The 20964-nt window shown below is 36.3% G+C and overlaps 1 protein-coding gene across 1 annotated transcript in view; it reads left to right on the forward strand.

The window, feature by feature from the left end:
• DCC (DCC netrin 1 receptor) overlaps positions 1 to 20964 on the forward strand; it is a 1105377-nt gene that overhangs the window by 1016368 nt on the left and 68045 nt on the right. The window contains exons 22-23 of the mRNA XM_087439250.1: positions 5270 to 5335; positions 16715 to 16877. Of these exons, the coding sequence (XP_087295376.1) occupies positions 5270 to 5335; positions 16715 to 16877 (229 nt within the window). The remainder of the gene's footprint in view (positions 1 to 5269; positions 5336 to 16714; positions 16878 to 20964) is intronic.

Here is a 20964-nt window from a genome sequence, read left to right on the forward strand (position 1 = left end):
TGAACTTTCTTTCACGTTTACTTGAAAACAATGTGTTGAACCTTAGGAAAGGGTGAGGAGAGCTCATTAGTTCTTTTTTATTAATATATGTTTGAAATATCCTAGACGTGGGTTATGATTTTGCTTCCTGGTTTTTAGATGTCCTGATGTCTTTGTGCAAAGTCAACAGTATTACCAACTGATGGTAAATTGATCTCTTACACACATTTTTCAGGTTCTGAAAAGTTATTTGCTTTAAATATATCTCAAGGTGATCTGTGTACTGGATGGTAAAACTATATTCAGATGGCATTAGTAGATATCTTTTATCCACTGATATACAAGACACAAAATCAATGCAATTTCCATCATCATCACCAGAATTATTTTCAGAGAACCAATTCTAAGAAGATACCTCAGTGCTGTGCATTCTTGGGAGGATGTATATTGAATGTTTGTTAGATGACCAGTCTGTTCATTTGATTTAGATTATGGGCCATGTGTTTTTCTCTTGGGCTTGGTTGTGTGGGTGCTATTCTGGAGAACCCTCTGTTCTCTCCATTCAGGGAAGATGGATTAAAGAGTAGATTAGAACTACCACATCCAGTTTTCTCCATGCCCTTTGCAAATAAATTTTCTGTTCACTCCTCCCTGAACTTATAAACATTCTCTCAGAAAAAACAGACTCTAGAACTGAACTCCCAATTGAATTAACCTTTGGTAGGTGTTGAAAAATTTCTAATTCACATTAGTTGCTCATCAAACATTGAGAACACAGTATGCATGTCACTTTGGTGAGCACCAAGGACTATAACAAAGAGCACGTTTCCTAAAGGAAGTCATATTACATTTAACCATTTTTCCCTCAATCCAGAGAGCAGGCGGCAGGGAAATCATGGAGACTTTAACTTTTGTCCAAGGGAGCAGAGGTTTCTTGCCAAAAAAGAATGAAAAGAAGTCTCCTTATGAGATCTATCTTTTAAATAGAATATAGAAGGAAATTCTTTAAATGACATTATAATTTACAATATTTTAAAAATGCAAATCAAGGGGAGGAGCATGAAATTTCTGGGTTGGATCTACCTAATAGGGACCTAAATAAAATAAATGTTAAAATATGTGAACTATTTTGAATTACTCTAAAACAGCCACATACTTCCTCTTTTTTAAGTTAACCAGGGGCTCATTTCTTTTAGAAACCACCATTTTCTGGTTTCAAAACCTAAGGAAAAATAGAAAACATTTGCTTTAATTATCAAAACTTTTTGGAAGAAGTGATTTTTTGATGGACTTACCTGCATAAAATACTGAGTTGGTTAAGTGATACATAAATTCATTACTCTTAACATCTTAATTCTTTTCCTCACCCTCATTTCTATTATTAAAAAGATACAGTTACAGAGTAACACAAGAATTCTTCTTTATATTCTGTAGAATATAATATTTTATTTGTATAGTACACTTTGATTACTGTAATCATGTAAAATCCTGATATTACTAATTCTATAAATAAGAAACTATCAATTTCTAATTTTTGAACCATGGTGAGCTTTATTTGAATTAAAGAAACCTTGTATATGTTGATATTTATTACATTATTTCTACAAACGTTATATTTAAATTTCATGTATTCATTTACTTACTTGGAATTTTTAATTTTGAAAAACTGTTAGATATTTAGTGCAGTATGCAAAAAAGAAATTCAGGGGTTTGAGCTAAATATAATTTTAGAACACAAAATATAAAACTGAAAATAATACATTATTTTTTATTTGCATGTGGTTCTTTTAATAATACTAGATAAATGAAAAACATTTTTAATTAAACCTAGTAATGATTTTATTGTAATAGATGAATTTATTCTTAAATGTTTAAAGTCAGAATAAATTAAAAACCATCTGCTGTTAACTAATATTAACCGTGAATAGGCCTCTGTAGGATCTGGATACAATGAACCAACTTTATCTGTCATGGCAGGATCCATATCTAATACATGTTTTTATAACACCACTTCCCTGAGGATCTAAGACTGTGCCTTGCATTCAACATTCATAAATTTTGAATGAATTATTACCAGTTTTATGCTCCATTAATAAATTAAGACCTTTGTGATCAGACAGTAGTTTATATCTTTGCATTAACTGACTTTCCATCTGCCAGAGTCTAATTAGTCCTATATTTCCCTAAATCAGTGCTTATGAAATTAAGTTGACTAAACACATCCAATATTTGATCCACAGCAAATATCCCTTCAAAATGCTCTGACACGCCAAGCAATAACACTGAGTCTCCTCTTAGTCTCTAGCATTTCCTCATTTGACAACTTTGTGGTTCTTTCTTTAAAGCAGTGAGAGAATGTTTTTTATTTTAACTTTTTATTTACCCATAAAGAAAGCATTCCTGGGGCCGGCTGGGTGGCGCGAGTAGTTAAGTGCGCACACTCTGCTGTGGCGGCCCGGGGTTTGCAGGTTCGGATCCCGGGCACGCACCAACGCACCTCTTGGCAAGCCATGCTGTGGCGGCGTCCCATGTAAAGTGGAGGAAGATGGGCATGGATGTCAGCCCAGGGCCAGTCTTCCTCAGCAAAAAAGAGGATTGGCAGATGTTAGCTCAGGGCCGATCTTCCTCACAAACAAAAGAAAGAAAGGAAGAAAGAAAGAAAGCATTCCTGGAATTTAAAAGACATATTTTAGAGAGTAAAAACATAACAGCACACAAAATTAAAATTTGATTCCCACATCTTTAGATGAAGAGATCCCAGACTCATCAATATCTAGGAAATGAGTTTTGTGTATCATTATTGAAATGGTGCAAAAACTCTAAATTACCATCAATCCAATCTTGCTTGTTGATAATATCAAGTTTCTTTCAAGTACTTTCTGTTGGCTTTGTTAAGAGTTACTTAATTTTCTTCTGTGGTATCAATCTAATTATAACCAAGAAAAAGTTAACCAATGTAAATACACTAAATAGAGTGGGTAGAATGCTCAGGTTTTAAGCTTCCCTCTCTTATTTAGAAAGTATTTCCAGAGTTCCTGTATCTTACCTAGAGCTCTAACCGTGTGACTTCGGATTTTCTTCTTCCTGTTGAAATTCACAATGTAATTAATAGCCTCGCTAAATCTAAGGGGTGCAATACTCACACAGCTTTATGTCTAAGCAATACATGCATGTGCTTGTGGGCTTGTTTTTGCATCTTCTCACAAAGTAGCTGGGAGAATGAGAAACTTCATTAAAAAGACATTTGTGAGGATGCTAGAGGAAAAGGAAAATCCTCCACAGGCTATTTACCTAATTTCTAGCCAATACAGGATTACTCCCAATAGGAATCATTTATTGCTTTACTGGCCTAAGTGATGAGGCTGTTGGCATCTCTTTTGGTTGACTGCTTTACAATCTAGTTGCTTTCAGATGTGAGAAAACTCATCTTAATATTCATACAGAACTTCTGTCTCACTTCATTTCTTTCAACATTGATCTTACAATGTCCCGTGGGCAAAGTTGATCTTCTGCTCATTGAAACCCCAACTGTGTCAGAGTAATACAAGCAAGGAATTTGGAGAAAAGAGTTAGATTTTGGAAAAAGGCTGAGTCAACCCACTGAAATTTTCACAGTTGCTGCTTATTTCAGTGGCTCTTCTCACCATTCACCCACACTCTCTCCACACACACACAGGAGCCTCCAACCAAATTCCCACTTCCTTATATACCCACAGTCATTGGCCAGCAGATTTAAATGTAGTAATTAATGCTGAAAACAGAATATGATGTGATTGGATTAATTTATGCATTGCTTGTTGGAAGCTGGACATTCTAACTTTGGCTGACTTAATATCAAAAGAATTTTAAAAATTGTGAATGTATAGTTTGTTAAGCTTTAAGTTGTTCCTTCAGAACTATTTTGCAAATGAAATGATGCAATCTTGAGAAAGCTTAGTAAGAAGAGCTTAGTAAGAAAAGAGCTTGGCATGCAAAAGAATGTCACAAGAGCAGGACTTGAAAGTCTTAAGGAAGAAGAAAACTAAAATCTATACACTTGAGAAAACAACCTGTGTTATTGTAGCTGACTGCCCCAGCTGGCTTCCTCTACATCATCCACTGATTATAACTGCTTTCAGAAATAACCCTCTGAAGTGAATAAAATGGAGAATTAGCTGTATTTCTTGTATGTGTTTGCATATAGATTCAACTCCCAAACATTTTTCTCTGAATGATTTAGCTAATAAATATTCTAGAATGCAAAATCTAATCAAATAATTACAGTTCTACAAATGTACCAATAGAAAAAGGGATTACCTGTGGTGAAACACTATTAATCAAATTTGGATGATAGTCTAATTATTTCTGGTTAATTTCTGGTTCAGTTCTCTTACACACTACATTTACAACTGTTGAACACTTGTTGGAAGGTAGTGTTTCAACTAATGTGATACTCAGGAAGCTTTCTTCCTTTCCTGATGTATTTATAAGAAGTATTCAGACCATGTGTGTTGTGACATAACCCCTTCTCTTTACTCCATGCCTAATAGCTCATTTCCAGGCACCTATTTGGAACATAACACAAAGACTACTTAAAGCCCAGTTATAAGACAAGATGTGCTGTCCCCTTGTAGAGTAATAATGATAGTTTGCCACAGAGTCCTATCCAATGGGCAACAGTGTAGGCAGGACATCTTGCAGCCTAAATGAAGTGCTCTGCCTCCCTAAGAGTCATGACCAGCACCCTTTCTCTTCTGAGATGTTTAGGAGAACATTTAGACTAATACCACTGCTGAAACTTTTGGTGACACTTTAACCAAAGATACTGGAAGAAAAAGAAGAGAGGGGACAGCTTTTCAGAAGTTGAGTTTAGCTTGTTTAAAAGAGCTGATTTTCAGGGGCCAACCCCATGGCCTAGCAGTTAAGTTCGGGGCGCTCTGCTTTGGCAGCCCGGGTTAGGTTCGTGGGTGCAGACCTAACCACTCATCGGCGGCCCTGTTGTGGTGGTGTCCCACAAAATAGAGGAAGATTGGCACAGATGTTAGCTCAGGCCAAATCTTCCTCAGCAAAAAATAAATAAATAAATAAAAATAAAAGAGTCGATTTTCACGACAGATTTTTCTCACACACTTGGAAAATAATGTTTCTCACAAGATATAAGGGGATTAATATTTTTAGGCTTTCTTTGGAGTGGCCAAAATCTTGTTCACCTGCGTATTTTAAAGTATTATTTTTGCCTGTTTGTTTTGCTTTGTTTGTGCTTTCATGTCGCATATCCGCTAACATTCTGACATGCTTTCCTAATAAACAGGTCGTCATGGAGATGGTGGTTATTGGCCAGTTGATACTAATTTGATTGATAGAAGCACTCTCAATGGTAAGTATATAAATTATGTTCTACTGTATTAGTTACATTAATTAAATGATTAATTCTAGAGTGTCTGAGGCAAATTTTCTACTGACTGTAAGTGCCAAGAACTCTGGACTTAGGGTTTTAGTGGGGATAATAGAAACGCAAAGTTATTAACAAACTGGTAGCATATTCCACCAGGAGACGATGCTGATGAGAGTTGACAAGTGCACAAAACAGACTCAGTTAGAAGCCCAAGCGTAGAGAATTTTATAAATGATACAGGGCTGTAAAGTATCTAGATTTTAGAGTGTTATATGCATTTAAAATTTTTCAAAAAATTTAATTTTATTAGGGAGAGATGATATCTAAGGTAGATTGAACTAAAGCCAACTCAGTTTCATAAATTGAAGTTACTGGGACTTTTTGCCTGGAGAGTACCATTACTCTTCAAAATCCTCTGGCAAATTATTACTAATTTTCCTTCACATTGTCAAGATTAAACATTTGTTTCTGCTCATCCTAATGGAGTGTTCACATACATCTGTTGGCTTTGGCGTGACCAGATGGAGATAATATCTAGAACTGCATGAAAGAAGCAGGTTGGTGTTAGAGCTGTCTTCTAGGATCTTGTCCTCAGTTTTGCTTAAACAGAAACTTTGGGAGAATGGAGTATTAGCCAAACTCCCAAGGGACTGATGTATATATGATAAGTTCCTTTCATAGGTTTTTAAAAAATTGTGGTTGCTGTTGTTTGGTTTGGTCTGGTTTACTAATAACATATTTCATATATTCAAAATACAAACGTGAACACGTGTGTACCCATCACCAAGGTTAAGATACAAAATATTCAACATACAATTGAAATATCTTTTATGTCTCTCCCTTATCACATGCTTCTACACCATTCCCTCCATTCCTCACTAATGTAACCACTCTCTCAGATATGGTATTTACTATATGTGTATCCCTAAATGTTATAATATTACACATGTTTATAACTTTGTAGAAATGGCATCATACTATAAATATACTACTGCAACTTTCATTCATCTTTAACTTTGTGTCCATGTGTTTACAAATAGCTCTCCTTCATTTATTTTTGCTGCTATGCAGTATTCTATTTTATGAAAATAACACAATGTATTTAGTTATTTTAGCAGATTTTCTTGAGAAGTTTGATTATTGAATAAATATACATTAGGGTGGTCTTCTGTTAAAAATCTATACGGGAAGCCAAAATCACAATCTAAAAGTTGCTTGCTGGGTGAGAAATTAGAATAAGGAGGTGAGTTAAGTGATTATTTCCGATTGTAGGCTATGATAATCTAACGCATCCATTTCTTCAAAGAGGATATGTGCATCTGTGGAATAGAGCAGATGCTCCAGTTAAAGGCTCAGTGTTCCCTCTCCTCTGGCCAGTAGTGGATTCAGGAACATGTTTTTACCCATTGACTCTTCTTTTCTAGTTGCCAGGCTTACCCTTCTCTGCAATCAATGCATTTTATATAACCAGACAGGTAAAATTTCTTACATCTAAGCTTCCTAAATATATTCTAGTCAAGGCTCTCTGAGGTTATATCCAAGATGCTCTCTCCAGGTTGCTACAATCCTCACCACATCCTATTGCCTCATACACAGACCTTCTTCCCTCGTTAAGTAACATGATTATCTCTTGTAGATATCTGAGTTTTAGACACTTGTTATAGCCAGTGCTTGACTCTGATAGTTTCTGGGCTCTGAGATACACAAGAGACACTTTGGAGAGCTCACAGCAGGAAGATGAGAGGAGGGATGTAATGGGACTGAAAACAGACCAAGGGTTTGCTCCATAAAACGGGTTTAAATAATGATAGTTCCTTTCCCCAAACTTTACAAGTTTTACTTACTCCTTCTCTTGCTTCAAATTTTATCTTAAGTCTCAACAATATGCCAACACACTTCATGCATTCGAGCAGTCAGTTAAGAAATGCTACTAAGCCCTCACTGCATGCAGGCCACTTGCTAAGAGCTATGGGCACAGATTGAAAAAGAGACCACTGAAGGAGCAATAAACGAAGAGGCAGAATTACCCAAGTGGACAAGGCAGAGAGAGAAATACACTCCAGGAAGATGAAAGAGAGTGAGAAAAATCCCAGCGATGTAAGGGAGGATTGTGTTGGAAGTTGAAATTGTGTGGGGAAACATAATTGTAGTGCTTTACACCCTGAAATGGAGAGGTTCTAGGTTAATCACCCTGCAGAGCTGATTTTCAGATGCTAGTTTTGTAGAGAGTTTCAAATTGGAATTCATCCCCAGCTAAGGGCATGACTATTTGTACTGGCATAGGAGAGTACTTTTTGAAGAGACAGAGTGCTAGGAAATTAAAGAGTGGATTGGTGTGGAAAACTGAGAAATAACAGTTATCCCCTCGATGTTCCCACCCACTACCGAGCAGCGGTTATGTGTATAAAGGTGAACTGATAACGTCAGTGAGACAGGGATGGTGGAGAGCAAAATGAATCTGTTTCCTATTTTATTTTGTTAGCAGATAAATGATGGTAAATATGTAATTTGACTTTAGCTTGGGCTATTAAAAGCAAATCAGCAAAGGCATCTGAAAACTCTAGCTTCCTAATTAAAATTCTGCTAAAGTCTTATGCCTTAAGAAGGGGGTATATTTTCCAATTAGATATAAAAATGAAACCCTGCATGATAAAACTCCAACCCCATCCCACCTCTACAAAGTAGGTTGCATCAACAAAAACATTTTAAAATCTGAGTTTTTGAACCTCATATACAATGAAAATTTCATACATCTCCTCTTAGAGTGACAGAATTATAGAGGTATCCTATCTCTCCCTACACTTGCTGGATTCAGCCTTCAAAGCATTGTAATAAAATAATGGCTTGTTGTCGGGATATGCAAGCCGGTTGCAAATAAATTTAGACCTCTTAATCATTTACTTTCTCTTATAGCATGTCACTCTTTAAAAATGCAGCCTTAGAATTCAAATAAAGAAAAACAAAGCTATAGTTCATGTTTACCCTTGTGGTTGGAAGCCCTTAATTAAATTGAGGAAACTGAAGAGGCTTCCTAAATTATTTTCTGGTGGCAGGTAGAATCAAAGCTAATATGTGATGATGTAGTAGTATTTTACTTTTATGGTGCATTTGATTTTGGATTATGGTCCACATTCTTAAAGCAAGAAAATCTTCAACTTCTGAAAAATGTGATTTTGTAGTTTATATTTGTATGGATGACAACAACAGTAAAAATTGCTTCAATTCAATCCTGCTTTTTCTCACTGGGCAAGTTAAATCATCAATTTTTTTTTTGTTGCTATGCAATTTGCTGTCCTATAATTTGGTATATAGTATATATATTTGGTATATAATTTGCAAAATTAGTAATTTTGGTTAATAGATCTACAAACCCTACAAAGATGTTGTTTTATTGATCCTAACTTTTGAAAACTAAATTAAGCTTGACATGTGTTGATACTTTGATGAAGCAGTATAAAAAAATTCAATATTATTAATTAATTCTTTGAACATTCAGAATCATATTAGATGTTCTATAAAACACGACTTGCACTATGTATTTAGGAGAAAAGACCATGATTTTCCCTCTAGTTTTGAAAACTTTGTTTTATTGTTTTCAGAACTCAATAACATTCTGACTAATCTAAATAAAGTGTACATAAAAGATCTTTGCATACTGCATGAGATGATCATTCTGAAGTTGGTAAGCTATTATAAGACACTCAATGGAAATCCTAATGCCAAAGGAAAGGTCCAGAAATAAAATTTTACAGTTGTTTCCCTGATGGAAAGATAATTGGAATGGTCCAGAGTCCCAAGTTCCAGCCTACAAACGGCTCAGTGCACCTACCATCCAACCTTGATCTATCCCAAATGATTTTAAGAATCCCAGATTAATCTTTTTTTTTTTTAATTTTTTGTTTATTGCAGTAACATTGGTTTATAACATTGTGTAAATTTCAGGTGTACATCACTATACTTCTATTTCTGCATAGATTACATCATGTTCACCACCAAAATACTAATTACAACCCATCACCACACACATGTGCCGAATTATCCCTTTCGCCCTCCTTCCTCCCCCCTTCCCCTCTGGTAACCACCAATCCAGTCTCTGTCTCTATGTGTTTGTTTATTGTTGTTGTTATCTACTACTTAATGAAGGAAATCATATGGTATTTGACCTTCTCCCTCTGACTTATTTCACTTTGCATAATACCCTCAATGTCCATCCATGTTGTCACAAATGGCTGGATTTCGTCGTTTCTTATGGCTGAGTAGTATTCCATTGTGTATATATACCACAGCTTCTTTATCCATTCGTCCCTTGATGGGCACTTAGGTTGCTTCCAAGTCTTGGCTATTGTGAATAACGCTGCAATGAACACAGGGGTGCATGTATCTTTATGCATTGGTGTTTTCAAGTTCTTTGGATAAATACCCAACAGTGGAATAGCTGGATCATATGGTAGTTCTATCCTTGATTTTTTGAGGAATCTCCATACTGTTTTCCGTAGTGGCTGCACCAGTTTGCAGTCCCACCAGCAGTGTATGAGAGTTCCCTTCTCTCCACATCCTCTCCAACACATGTTGTTTCCTGTCTTGTTAATTATAGCCATTCTGATGGGCATGAGGTGATATCTCACTGTAGTTTTCATTTGCATTTCCCTGATAGTTAATGATTTTGAACATCTTTTCATGTGCCTGTTGGCCATCTGTATATCTTCTTTGGAGAAATGTCTGTTCAGGTCTTTTGCCCATTTTTTGATTGGGTTGTTAGTTTTTTTGTTGTTGAGATGTATGAGTTCTTGATATATTTGGATATTAACCCCTTATCAGATATATGGTTTGCAAACGTCTTCTCCCAATTGTTAGGTTGTCTTTTCATTTTGTTGATGGTTTCCTTTGCTGTGCAGAAGCTTTTTAGTTTGATGTAATCCCATTTGTTTATTTTTTCTATTGTTTCTCTTGCCCGGTCAGACATGGTGCTTGAAAATATGTTGCAATCCCAGATTAATCTTAAGCCCTATGTTCTAGACCCGACTTTGCCAGGGATTAGTACTGTGTGAATCAAGTCACTTAAACTCTTTGATCTCAATTTTTCATCTGAACATAGAAAGTGTTAAGCTAGATCAGGTTTCTCAACCTCAGAACTGTTGCCACTGGGGCTGGATAATTTTTTGTTGTGGGGCCTGTCCTGCGCATTGTAGGATGTTTAGCAGCATCCTTGACCTTTATCCACTAGATGCTAGTAGTATTTCCCCACTATGATGTTGTACCAACCAAATATGTCTCTAGACATTGCCAAATTTCCCTATGGGAGACAAAATCTCCCCAGTTGAAAACCACTGATCTAGATTACTGTTCCCCAAAGGTTGTTTAGGCACATGAGTCCCATGAGAACCTCTGAGAAAAAAAGTGTTCCGTTGTCAAATAAACATTGAGAAACTCGTTTGACAACTCACTTCTCTTTTGCCAGGTCCTCTCTTTCTACCTGAATACTAGGGACCTTAGTCTTGAGAGAGCATCTCTGCTCGCTCTATACTCTTGATTTTGGTGATCTCGTCAACTCTCAGGGCTTCAAATTCCATCTGTGAGCCAACTCCCAAATTTATATGTCCAACACAGACCTTCTAGTGCCTCTTTATAATTTATCGTAAGATCTCAACCCTGATATATTCAAAACTAAACTTGTTTTTCCCTCCCTGAGCGTGCCCTTTCACCCTCTCCTTCATCTCAGACATAGCTATTACTTAAGCCTGAACATGACTCTTCCTTTTTTTCCTCCCCCATATGCAATCTGCTTTGTTTATTCACTTTCAGACTATATTGTCTACCTGTTCACTTTGCTTGACTGCAATTGCCACCATCTCAGTTCAAGCGATCATCACATCTCACCTGGAGACCTTCAGTATCCCCTTAGCTGGTCTCTCTGTTTTTACTGCTAAACCCTCTCCACACAGCAGGAAGTGATGTCTTAAAACAAATCAAGTCTGTCGCTTTCTTGCTGAAAACCCTTAAATGATCTGAGATTGTACATAGGGTAACTGAATGTGATCTACAAGGCTCTGTATGAATTAGGTCCTCTTTCTCCTTCCAGCCTTATTTTATGTCATTTCCCTTTAGCTCCAATGTTCCAGACACATGGTCTGCTCTCAGATACCTTGTAAAGGAACAGGAACTAACTTCTAGCAATACACTATGATTCAGTCTAAATGTCACTTCTACAATGAAGCCTTTCATGACCTCCCTCCTCCCTCAATGACCATTAGGTCCACATACTACATCTTTCTACGTGAACTCTACTTCTCTTTTAAGCACCAAATATAGTTGTAATTTTATATTTGTTTGCTTCATGATTTGTTTAATATAAGTCTTCTCCAGTAAGTTGTAAGCTCCATGAGGTCAACAATCATGCCTCTTTTGGGGGTAGGGTGGGGGTGGGGAGCAATCGCAATAATCTAATTTGGAAATCGTTCTCAGACCATACAATAAACAAGAAAATAATGACACACAAATTATTATGGAATGATATAAGTATGGCTCCATAAACACTTTCTGATGGTTCTATAGCCTGGCTGTTGTTCCTTTTCAGCCCTTCCAAAAAAATAGCTCAGAAATGGAGCTTTCACAATTTTTTTTGGATCACAATTTTTGATCACATCATATTCACAGCATTTAATTGGCTCTTCAGTATATATTTATGGAATAATTGGATACATTCTCTACTGTCCCTCTCCCACCTCTCCTGTCAGTTCACAGTTCACATTAGCATGTTCAAAATTCTGATATTTGAGGAAAGAAATATGTTTTCCAACTTAATTGACCAAGGAAGTTTTTTCTCCCTTAATGCTGATTAATATTTAATTTTAGAGAACACTGGGCTAGATTATCTGTGAGGTCTCTTCCAGCTGATTGACTATATAGCACTTTATTTCATGGGGAAATCCTTTGAAATATTCAATGCCATATGAATTTCTGTTCAAATTCAAAGACTTGTGAAATTATTAAGACCTGTGTTGAGCTCAAAGTGTTCTAGTAACAAAACTGCTGTCAGGGAAGACTGCAATGTAGGAGAGAAGTTCAGTTCCCATCTAGAAACTTTCACGGGATCTGTTTCTCTCCTCAGAACTGAACCTGTCAATCTTATGTTCACATTGTTTACCTGCATATTGATACTGTGCAGCTACTAGGGACAGCCATTGTGGCAATGAGATCAGGGTCTCAAAACAGGAGCCAGAACTCCTGGATTCAATACCTGGCTTTGTTTTCTATAGGATAATTATGTACGCAGAACACTAGTTTTTATATGAGCTTACTGCAGACTTTTGAGGGCCAATGTGGTAAGAAGCATAAAATACTTTTGAAAGCCTATGAAGTATTATAAAAATTAAAGTCATTATTATTTCATGAAACCAATTTTCCAATCATTACTAAGACTTTAGACCCGTCGAATTACAAAACATATATATTTGCTGTTATTAAATTTAGTAGAAAATAGATGAAATCTTTTATGGTGATCAAACATCATGAAAATTAAAAATGGATGGAATGCCCATGTGATTTTTGAAAAATTGACTTCCTTCTCACTAATTTTAATGGAACATATCTAGGGTCTTGATTACTTAGACACTGGATACCAACACTATTATGCTAACACCAGGAAAGATGCATTAGGATACTATATTTTTCTTTAATTTGGAAAAATCACATAGAATGAACTATATTGAGCCACATCATAATGTCTGTTGAATACTAACTCTTTGCCAGGGCCTGTGGTCAGTGTGTTGCATCCATTATCTCATGAAATAATCACAGTGCCCTGAAGGAGATTTGCAAGTCTTTGAATTACACCATCCAGCTTCCTCTCTGAAGCCTGAAAAGTGGTAAATGTTATCTTGTCCCTTCTGGAGTCAGGCTCTTAACTACACTAGTTGAGATTTGTGAGCTCTAAAATTGTTCCTAATTTGGAGCAGTCTCTTGATGTATTTAGATATACCGTTGATCGTCATTATTTGCAGATTCCATATTTGTGAATTCACCTACTCGATAAAATTTATTTGTAACCCCCCAAATCAATACTTGTGGTGCTTTTATGATCCTTTATGGACATGTGCAGAGTAGCCAAAAATTTGAGGAGCCCAATGCTCACGAACTCAACTGAGATGGAGCAAGATGACGCTCTGTCTTATTGTTTCAGCTCTCATGCTGTAAACGAGTGTCATTTCTGCGATATATTTAGTGCCAATTTTTCACATGTTTTGTGGCTTTTGTTGGTGGTTTCAGTGTTTAAAGAGGCCCCTCAATGTAGTGCTGAAGTGCTGTCTACTGTTCCTCAGCAAAAAAGGCTGTGATGTGCCTTATGAAGAAAATATGTGTTGATTAAGCTTCACTCAGGCATAAGTCACAGGGCTGTTGGCCGTGAGTTCAATGTTAATGAGTCAACAGTATATACATTAAATAAGGTGTCTTTAAACAAACTCACATAAAACAAGGTTATGCGTTGATTGGTTGATAAAAATGTTGTGACCAGAGGTTCACAGAAACCTAACACACTATTTCCTCTAGAAGCAATACTTAGTAATTCAGTATTGGCAGTGACTTGATAGAGCACAGCTACAGCAAATAACAAGGACCAACTACATCTACAGGCACCATTGCACTTGACTTTTTTTTTTGTGAGGAGATCAGCCCTGTGCTAACAGCTGCCAATCCTCCTCTTTTTTTGCTAAGGAAGACTGGCCCTGGGCTAACGTCTGTGCCCATCTTCCTCCACTTTATATGGGACGCTGCCACAGCATGGCTTACCAAACGGTGCGTGGGTGCATGCCCAGGATCCGAACCTGTGAACCCCGGACTGCCGCAGTGGAGTGCGCACACTTAACTGCTTGCACCTCTGGGCTGGCCCCTGCACTTGACTTTCTTAACTGCCCACTGGATGTCAGATATTCTGGTTATTCAGCCTTTGAATTGAGATTGGGAAATTAATGAAAGACCTTGAATATCAAGTTTTAAACTAGTGGGAACTTTTATGAGGAAGTCGTAAAGGCTCGGAAGCAAAGATTTATAGTGGGAGTGCCCATGAACCCTAACTATGAGGCAAATGACGTCAATATAATCTCACTAATGCTCAGCAGAATCCAGAGTCATTATTTTCTGACTTGAAACATGATGTCTTCCTGGGTGGAAAGAAAGAAATAAGAGTAGAGATTTGAAAAATTCTAGCTTACAAGGATTTTAAAAATATTCATATGGGAATGCTATGTTCGACTCAAACTAAGTTTGTCAGAAATGGGGAACTGTTAAATTTAACTCATGCTAATAAAAATCCATGAGATCCCCAACTGTCTTCATTGTAAGCTCTCACATAAAAGGTTAATTTATTCTAATGAATTAATTTATTAAGCATAGAAAGGGCATATCAAGATATTACTATAAAATGACTTTTTAAATTATAAGTAAAACTATGATACAAAAGTTCTGACCTTTCATTACTTATCTCATTCCTTTGTAGTAAATGTAAAAATTACTTCAAGGAAACCTTATTTCTTTCATTTATAATCAGAATTTTTTAACAGAAAGTGCTATTTAAAGACTTTTGTTGAGTTCCTCCCCCTGAGATTCAAGTTATTTCAGAAGCGCTTATTATTTTTCCAATAATAATGAATCAGCAATAATTTATTTAAATTTAGGTGACTATCTTTTCCAAAAAGCAATGATTCTTAGGTGACTGTCAAAAGATAGTGTTTTGATTTTGAGGCAAGTACGGGTTATTATATTCATTTGTGAGAAGAAGGTAATTTTTCTTTCACATTGAGCATTATTTCTAAAAATTTTGTTGTTTGGAAGTCCACAGCAGAAGTATCCCAAAGGGTATGGTAGATTATTAATTTAGGCAACAATTTAATCAATATTTCAGTAGTATGGTATTTAAGCACTCACTCTGTGTCAGGCACTGAGATGGTTGCTTTGTATGTATTTCCTCTAATTCTGTCAGTAACTGTGTAGAAGTATTATTATTTCCATTTTACAGATAAAGGCACTGAGGTGCAAAAGGTGTAAATATTTTGCTCAAGAGGTATAGAAAGCTAATATAGATTGTTAAAAAATCATATTCAAACTCAGGTCTAGGAATACATCCAGACTCATTTCTTTATGCTCCTTTCTAAATTTACTTTCTAATTTATGAACAAAATTATAAGCTAATATTTACTTTTTAAAAATTTGTAGCTTGCAGTGACAAACATGACATAGAACAGAGTATTTCTAATTGATTGATCACTGAGGGTTTAAAGAAAGTGATTTAAAGAGTCATTAGCCACTTACATAAGCAAATTATCAAAAATGTCTATTTTTGCCTAAATATTGTCTACCATGAGGTACAGTTGCAACACAGGAAAATATTCATATCAGGACTTTATGACACTCTTTCAAACCCAGTTGCTGCTTTAAGTGCTTTTATGAATCATACATATTTGACAGGTTGAAAATTAAATGTGCTTTATGGATAGCTTCTTAAAAGGAACGGAAGTAAATTGTGAGTGATTGGTGTCAAATAGTTTGTCTTTCACAGCACCAAATAAGTAGTGTTTTCTCATAAACCCCAGCCTTTTCTGGTTTTTGTCACATTGGAATTCTTATAGTACAAAGCAGCATTCTTCCTTCCCTCCCCACTTTCTACTCAATGCGATAGCTTAATTCTATTTTCTTATTATTGAGATATAATTCACAAGCTATAAATTTACCCTTTTAAAATGCACAATTCAGTGGGTTTTAGTATATTCATAAGGTTGTGCCACCATCACCACTATCTAATTCCAGAATATTTCATCATCCTAAAAGGAAACCCTGTATCCATTAACACTCTTTCCCATTCACTTCTCCCCCTGTCCACCAGCAAATGCTAATCTACTCTCTGTCTCTGTAGATTTGCTTATTCTGGATATTTCATATAGGTGGAATCATACAATATGTGGCCTTTTATGTTTGGCTTCTTTCACTTAGCGTAATGTTTTCAAGGTACATGCATATTGTAGCATGGATCAGTACTTCATTCCTTTTTACAGCTGGATAGTATTCCATTGTGTGGATATACCACATCTGTTTATCCATTCATCAGTTGATGGCTTTTGGGTTGTTCCCCAATTTGGCTATTCTGAAAAATACTGCTATGAACATTCCTGTATAAATTTTTGTGTGGACGTAGGTTTCGTTTTTCTTGGGTAGATAATTTAGATCTTTCTTCTCATTTTTCATTACTTTTTTCCCAGCTTAAGGAATGCCCAGAACAATAGGAACTCTTCTCATCCTTAACAGAGCTTGATAAACAATGGGCTGCCACATCTCCCTAAACCTGACCTCCATTTGCCTGTCTTTTCCCAGAGCCACCCATTGGCCAGATGCACCCCCCACATGGCAGCGTCACTCCTCAGAAGAACAGCAACCTGCTTGTGATCATTGTGGTCACCGTTGGTGTCATCACAGTGCTGGTGGTGGTGATCGTGGCCGTGATTTGCACCCGGCGCTCTTCAGCCCAGCAGAGAAAGTAGGTAACAGCTGGTTCCCAAGAGGAGAGAAGTCACTGCTTGACCCAACTACCATCTTTCAGAGCTATGTTTTTGACGACTCTCTTCCTGCACTCTTCATAGTTCTCCACATGTTCCTTGTCTCCTGACCTGGGAAACACCTTGCCTTTTGTCCATTCCAGTCCCATAACTAGACGTGCAGACTTAATAGAGGAATCCACCTGGAGACCCACATGGCATTTCTGTTTGATTTTACTTCTCAAGGTCAGATTCTTCCTTTCAAATAGAGGAAAGCTGTATAGAGGACAGAAGTTCCTTATGTAAGACTTAGAGAAGGAAATTTACCATGTCCCTACTTATGGCTCTCTCTGCAATTATGTATAAAAGGATGGAGATGTGTGTTCCTCAAAAAGTACTTACTTATTTATGGCTTTTGTCAAGGAGGCTTGTAGGCATTTAATCAATGCTTGTTGCGTGAACGACTAAATATAGAATACTAAACTCAACGTAGTGATAATACTATGCAGTGTTTGGTTTGGAGGTAGTAGTTAGGATAGAAAAGAGATTCCAGAAATTCAAAATGTTTCAGATTTCCTGGCTGTGGTGGATTCTCAGAAATTAAAAATATTTTCATATTATGCAGCTCTAGGTTATAACACATTCAGAGAATGATACATCAAAGTACAGGGTTTAGAATGGAAAGGTGCTTTTAATTCAGCTTATCTCCTTCCAGCAACACCCCATAACCAGCATATTAACCCTGTGTCAGCCAGTTGTGGGAATCAGCAATAGTCTCCTGGTTATTCTCTGCCTCTTTGCCTCTCTAGCACTTTTCAAATCCAGCCTGATATGTCTTTTTCAGCTGTACTTTCTCACTGGATTGACTATAATAGATTCTTCCTTTGATTTTTTTTTTTTTTTAATGCCTCAGGCATGGTGGGCCCATAGCTGGCTGATTTGACAACTATATACTGCACACATTGCTAGAGAAAGATTCTCTAGCAAATAATTTTCCCTCTTCCCTTATTAATACCTTAGCCTTTCTCTCTCTTTTTAAAAATCTTATGACCCTATTTGTTGATCTCTAGAGTATCTTCCAGAATTTTGAAGTGAAGTTCTTGGAAACAGGATACAGGAAGATGTACATGCTGAAGAAAGTGACATAGGAATGTAGATACAGTCTTTGTATTTAATTTATTTATGTGCAGGACAAATTTTATATCTTCGTGATATAAAATTCACGCATTCACGAGATTGGACTATCTTTAAACTGGTGATAACTGGTGTGCTGGCCCATCGTGCCCATGCAAGGAACCAGACAGAATGAGTTTAACAGGGCTGGTCTCATGTGTAAGCATTCTGGGAAGTCATAATCACCCACAGAGCTTCCAGAGTACTGGGAACTTAGTAAGGCTCTGGGGAAAAAATAACTGTGATCAAGTAAGGCTTTGAATAACTCTTGATCCAGCATTCCCAAGAAAGGGGCCATACAAGCATAGAACGGTGGAACATCAAGGCAGCAGGTGTCTGAAGCAGAGCTGAGAAAGATTCACATAACCATTAAGTAAGGAGGGCATCAAAATCAAACTTGGACTATTTCAGAGTAGTTTTAAAAGCATGGATTCATTCACTAAATTAAATTTAATTAACTAAACCATCTGTAGCAGGATGTTGTATTTTTTCTGCTTTCTTCTTCTCCATGGTGTGAAGAATATTTGAGGGTTATATTGACCTGATGAATTGGATTCATCATATTTTATTTCTCCCCAAAGAAAATGCCAGTCTTCCCAGTATGCAAAGGTGGAATTTGATGCTGTTTTGAGGAACTCTCAAGTTGTCTTAAATTCCACTCTAGGCACTATGGTAAGAGCTTGAAGGTTTTATTTAGAAAGAGTAGAGACTGAGCCCTGGGTATGACTTGGTTTTAAAATTAAGGAATGAATGAAAGAATAAATCCCTCCACGAATAACAAAAACCCAAAGAAAGTGACTTTATAGCTCTTACGCTGCTGCCACTTTGGTTTTTCCTCACCCCACCCCCAAAGTCTGTTGATATTTATTTGGCATATTTTCACAATTTTGCTTCCTGTATCTTTCTTCAGTAACAGACCCATTGGCATTCATCTTGGTCTCTTCATTTGTATATGTTAACAAAGAAAAAGCAAATTTTTCTCCTTCAAGATATATCTGAGCTTTAATTTAGCTTGTCTTGATTTCATTGAGGACCCCTCCCCCTCGTGCCACTACCGTTGAGCCTTTTAGAACAAATTAAGTCATGCAGATGAAAGCAAAATCAATTTCAATCTGAAACAGGAATAATGTCCTTTACAGGGCTCTCTGAAAAACGAGAGTTTACTTAATAAGGTGAAGTAGGAAACACATTCATGAGCTTCTTCCATATCTCGTTATCTGGGAGTGCTGGGGAATGTAAATTTTGTTTGTGTTTTATTGGCGGACTTGAATTGCATTCAAGTGACTTTGAAACATTTTTGTGTGCTATACTACATATTTAATAATGAGGTAAGTTTTCTGATTGATTTACACTCTAGTTGGTAAGATTTTATTTTTATGATATAAAATCACTAACAGAAGTTAGAACCCAAGTTCTAGTTCTGATTCTGCCACTTCTTCATTTAAACTAATGATGTCACCTAAGAGAGGACCTAAGCCCTGAATGTCAGTTTCCTCAAAGGAGAAATAGGATTAAATACTTTCTATCATCTCCTCTACCTTTAAAACACTGAAATTCCCCGTGGAGTACTACTAAATTATAGAATCACATGGTAGCATTTATCCTCATATTAATATGAAATAAAAATAATTTTGCATTTTTTAAGTTATTTATTAATTTTAATTTTTTTACTACTTTGAAAAGACTCCCTTTATACGTTTTGAATTAGTGAGATTATGGTAAAATATATAGAGAAAAATTGTGTTTTATGAAAGCTTAAATTGATGAGAGGTCTTTTTCCATGCTTTTTGATAAAGAAATAACATTTTCCTGGCCAAAATATAGAACGTGTATTATGAGCAGTTAGAATGTATCTGTAGATACTAAAGACAAAATATTTAACGTTAAGAATATCCTCGAAATCCAGGTTATCCTGGAAATCCATGGTTATCACATTTCTAAGTCAGTTACCTGGGTAGGTGATCAATAACTTGTCTGAATACATTAAATTTAAATATGTAAAGAAAATTCAAGGTTTATTTGATAGTCACTGGTTGACTAAGCCTCCTATTTGATTGGAATATACACAGCAAGTTTTAAGTATTAACAGAATTCAAATCTTGACAAAAATATTTATTTTGAATACTAAGTACCAAATGTTTATACTCTTAAATGAAATCTACTGTACTTCAACTACCTATAGATCACTTTTATCAATTTTCAATTTGTTAACATTTTCATTTTTCAGTATGCACCACACTGGCATTTTAACTGGCAACCACTTAGGACTTCAATGTATTTTAATTCCATCTCAGAAAATACAAGTTTATTTGAGTATCTAGAACATGTTTTCCCTGGGTTTCCAATACAAGATTTTTGCTTTATTTTTAATAGTAGTTAGTAGACTAAAAATAATATAGAGATTTAGGAGGATGGAAACCTTTGGGAAAGATTTGGATGGAGGAAGCAGGGGAGGTATTGATACTTCCCATTGTATGTTTTCCTGGTTAACTAGTAATCATTCTCCACAGGGCCTCCTTCCTTCCTGAAGCCTTCTCTAAACCCCCTGTGGGGGCAGAGTGTCCCTGCCTCAATTTCCCATCAGGTCTTGGGACCTCCTCTATCTGACCATGAGAATTAGGAGCTATTTGCCTCCTGTGGACAGCTCCAGCAGAGGATATCTAAGCACAGAGTGGGAGCTTAATAATTTATTACATTGTAGCTGAAGAATCTATGAGATGATAGTAGTGTTTTAGAACTTCAAAGGGCACAGTCTTGAATAAAATGGATGCTCAACCAATGTTGGTTCTTACCCATTCACATCCCCAGTATACCGATTAAAAGTGAAAACGAAAGAAACTCCTATTAGGTTATGTGCGAAGTAAAGAATAGATAGGCCAATAAAAAATCAGAGAAGAGCCTTGCAAAAAATACTTC

This window comes from Ceratotherium simum, chromosome 14, assembly GCF_057802395.1.
Source record: "Ceratotherium simum simum isolate JZ-2026a chromosome 14, ASM5780239v1, whole genome shotgun sequence".
NCBI classification, from domain to species: Eukaryota; Metazoa; Chordata; class Mammalia; order Perissodactyla; family Rhinocerotidae; genus Ceratotherium; species Ceratotherium simum.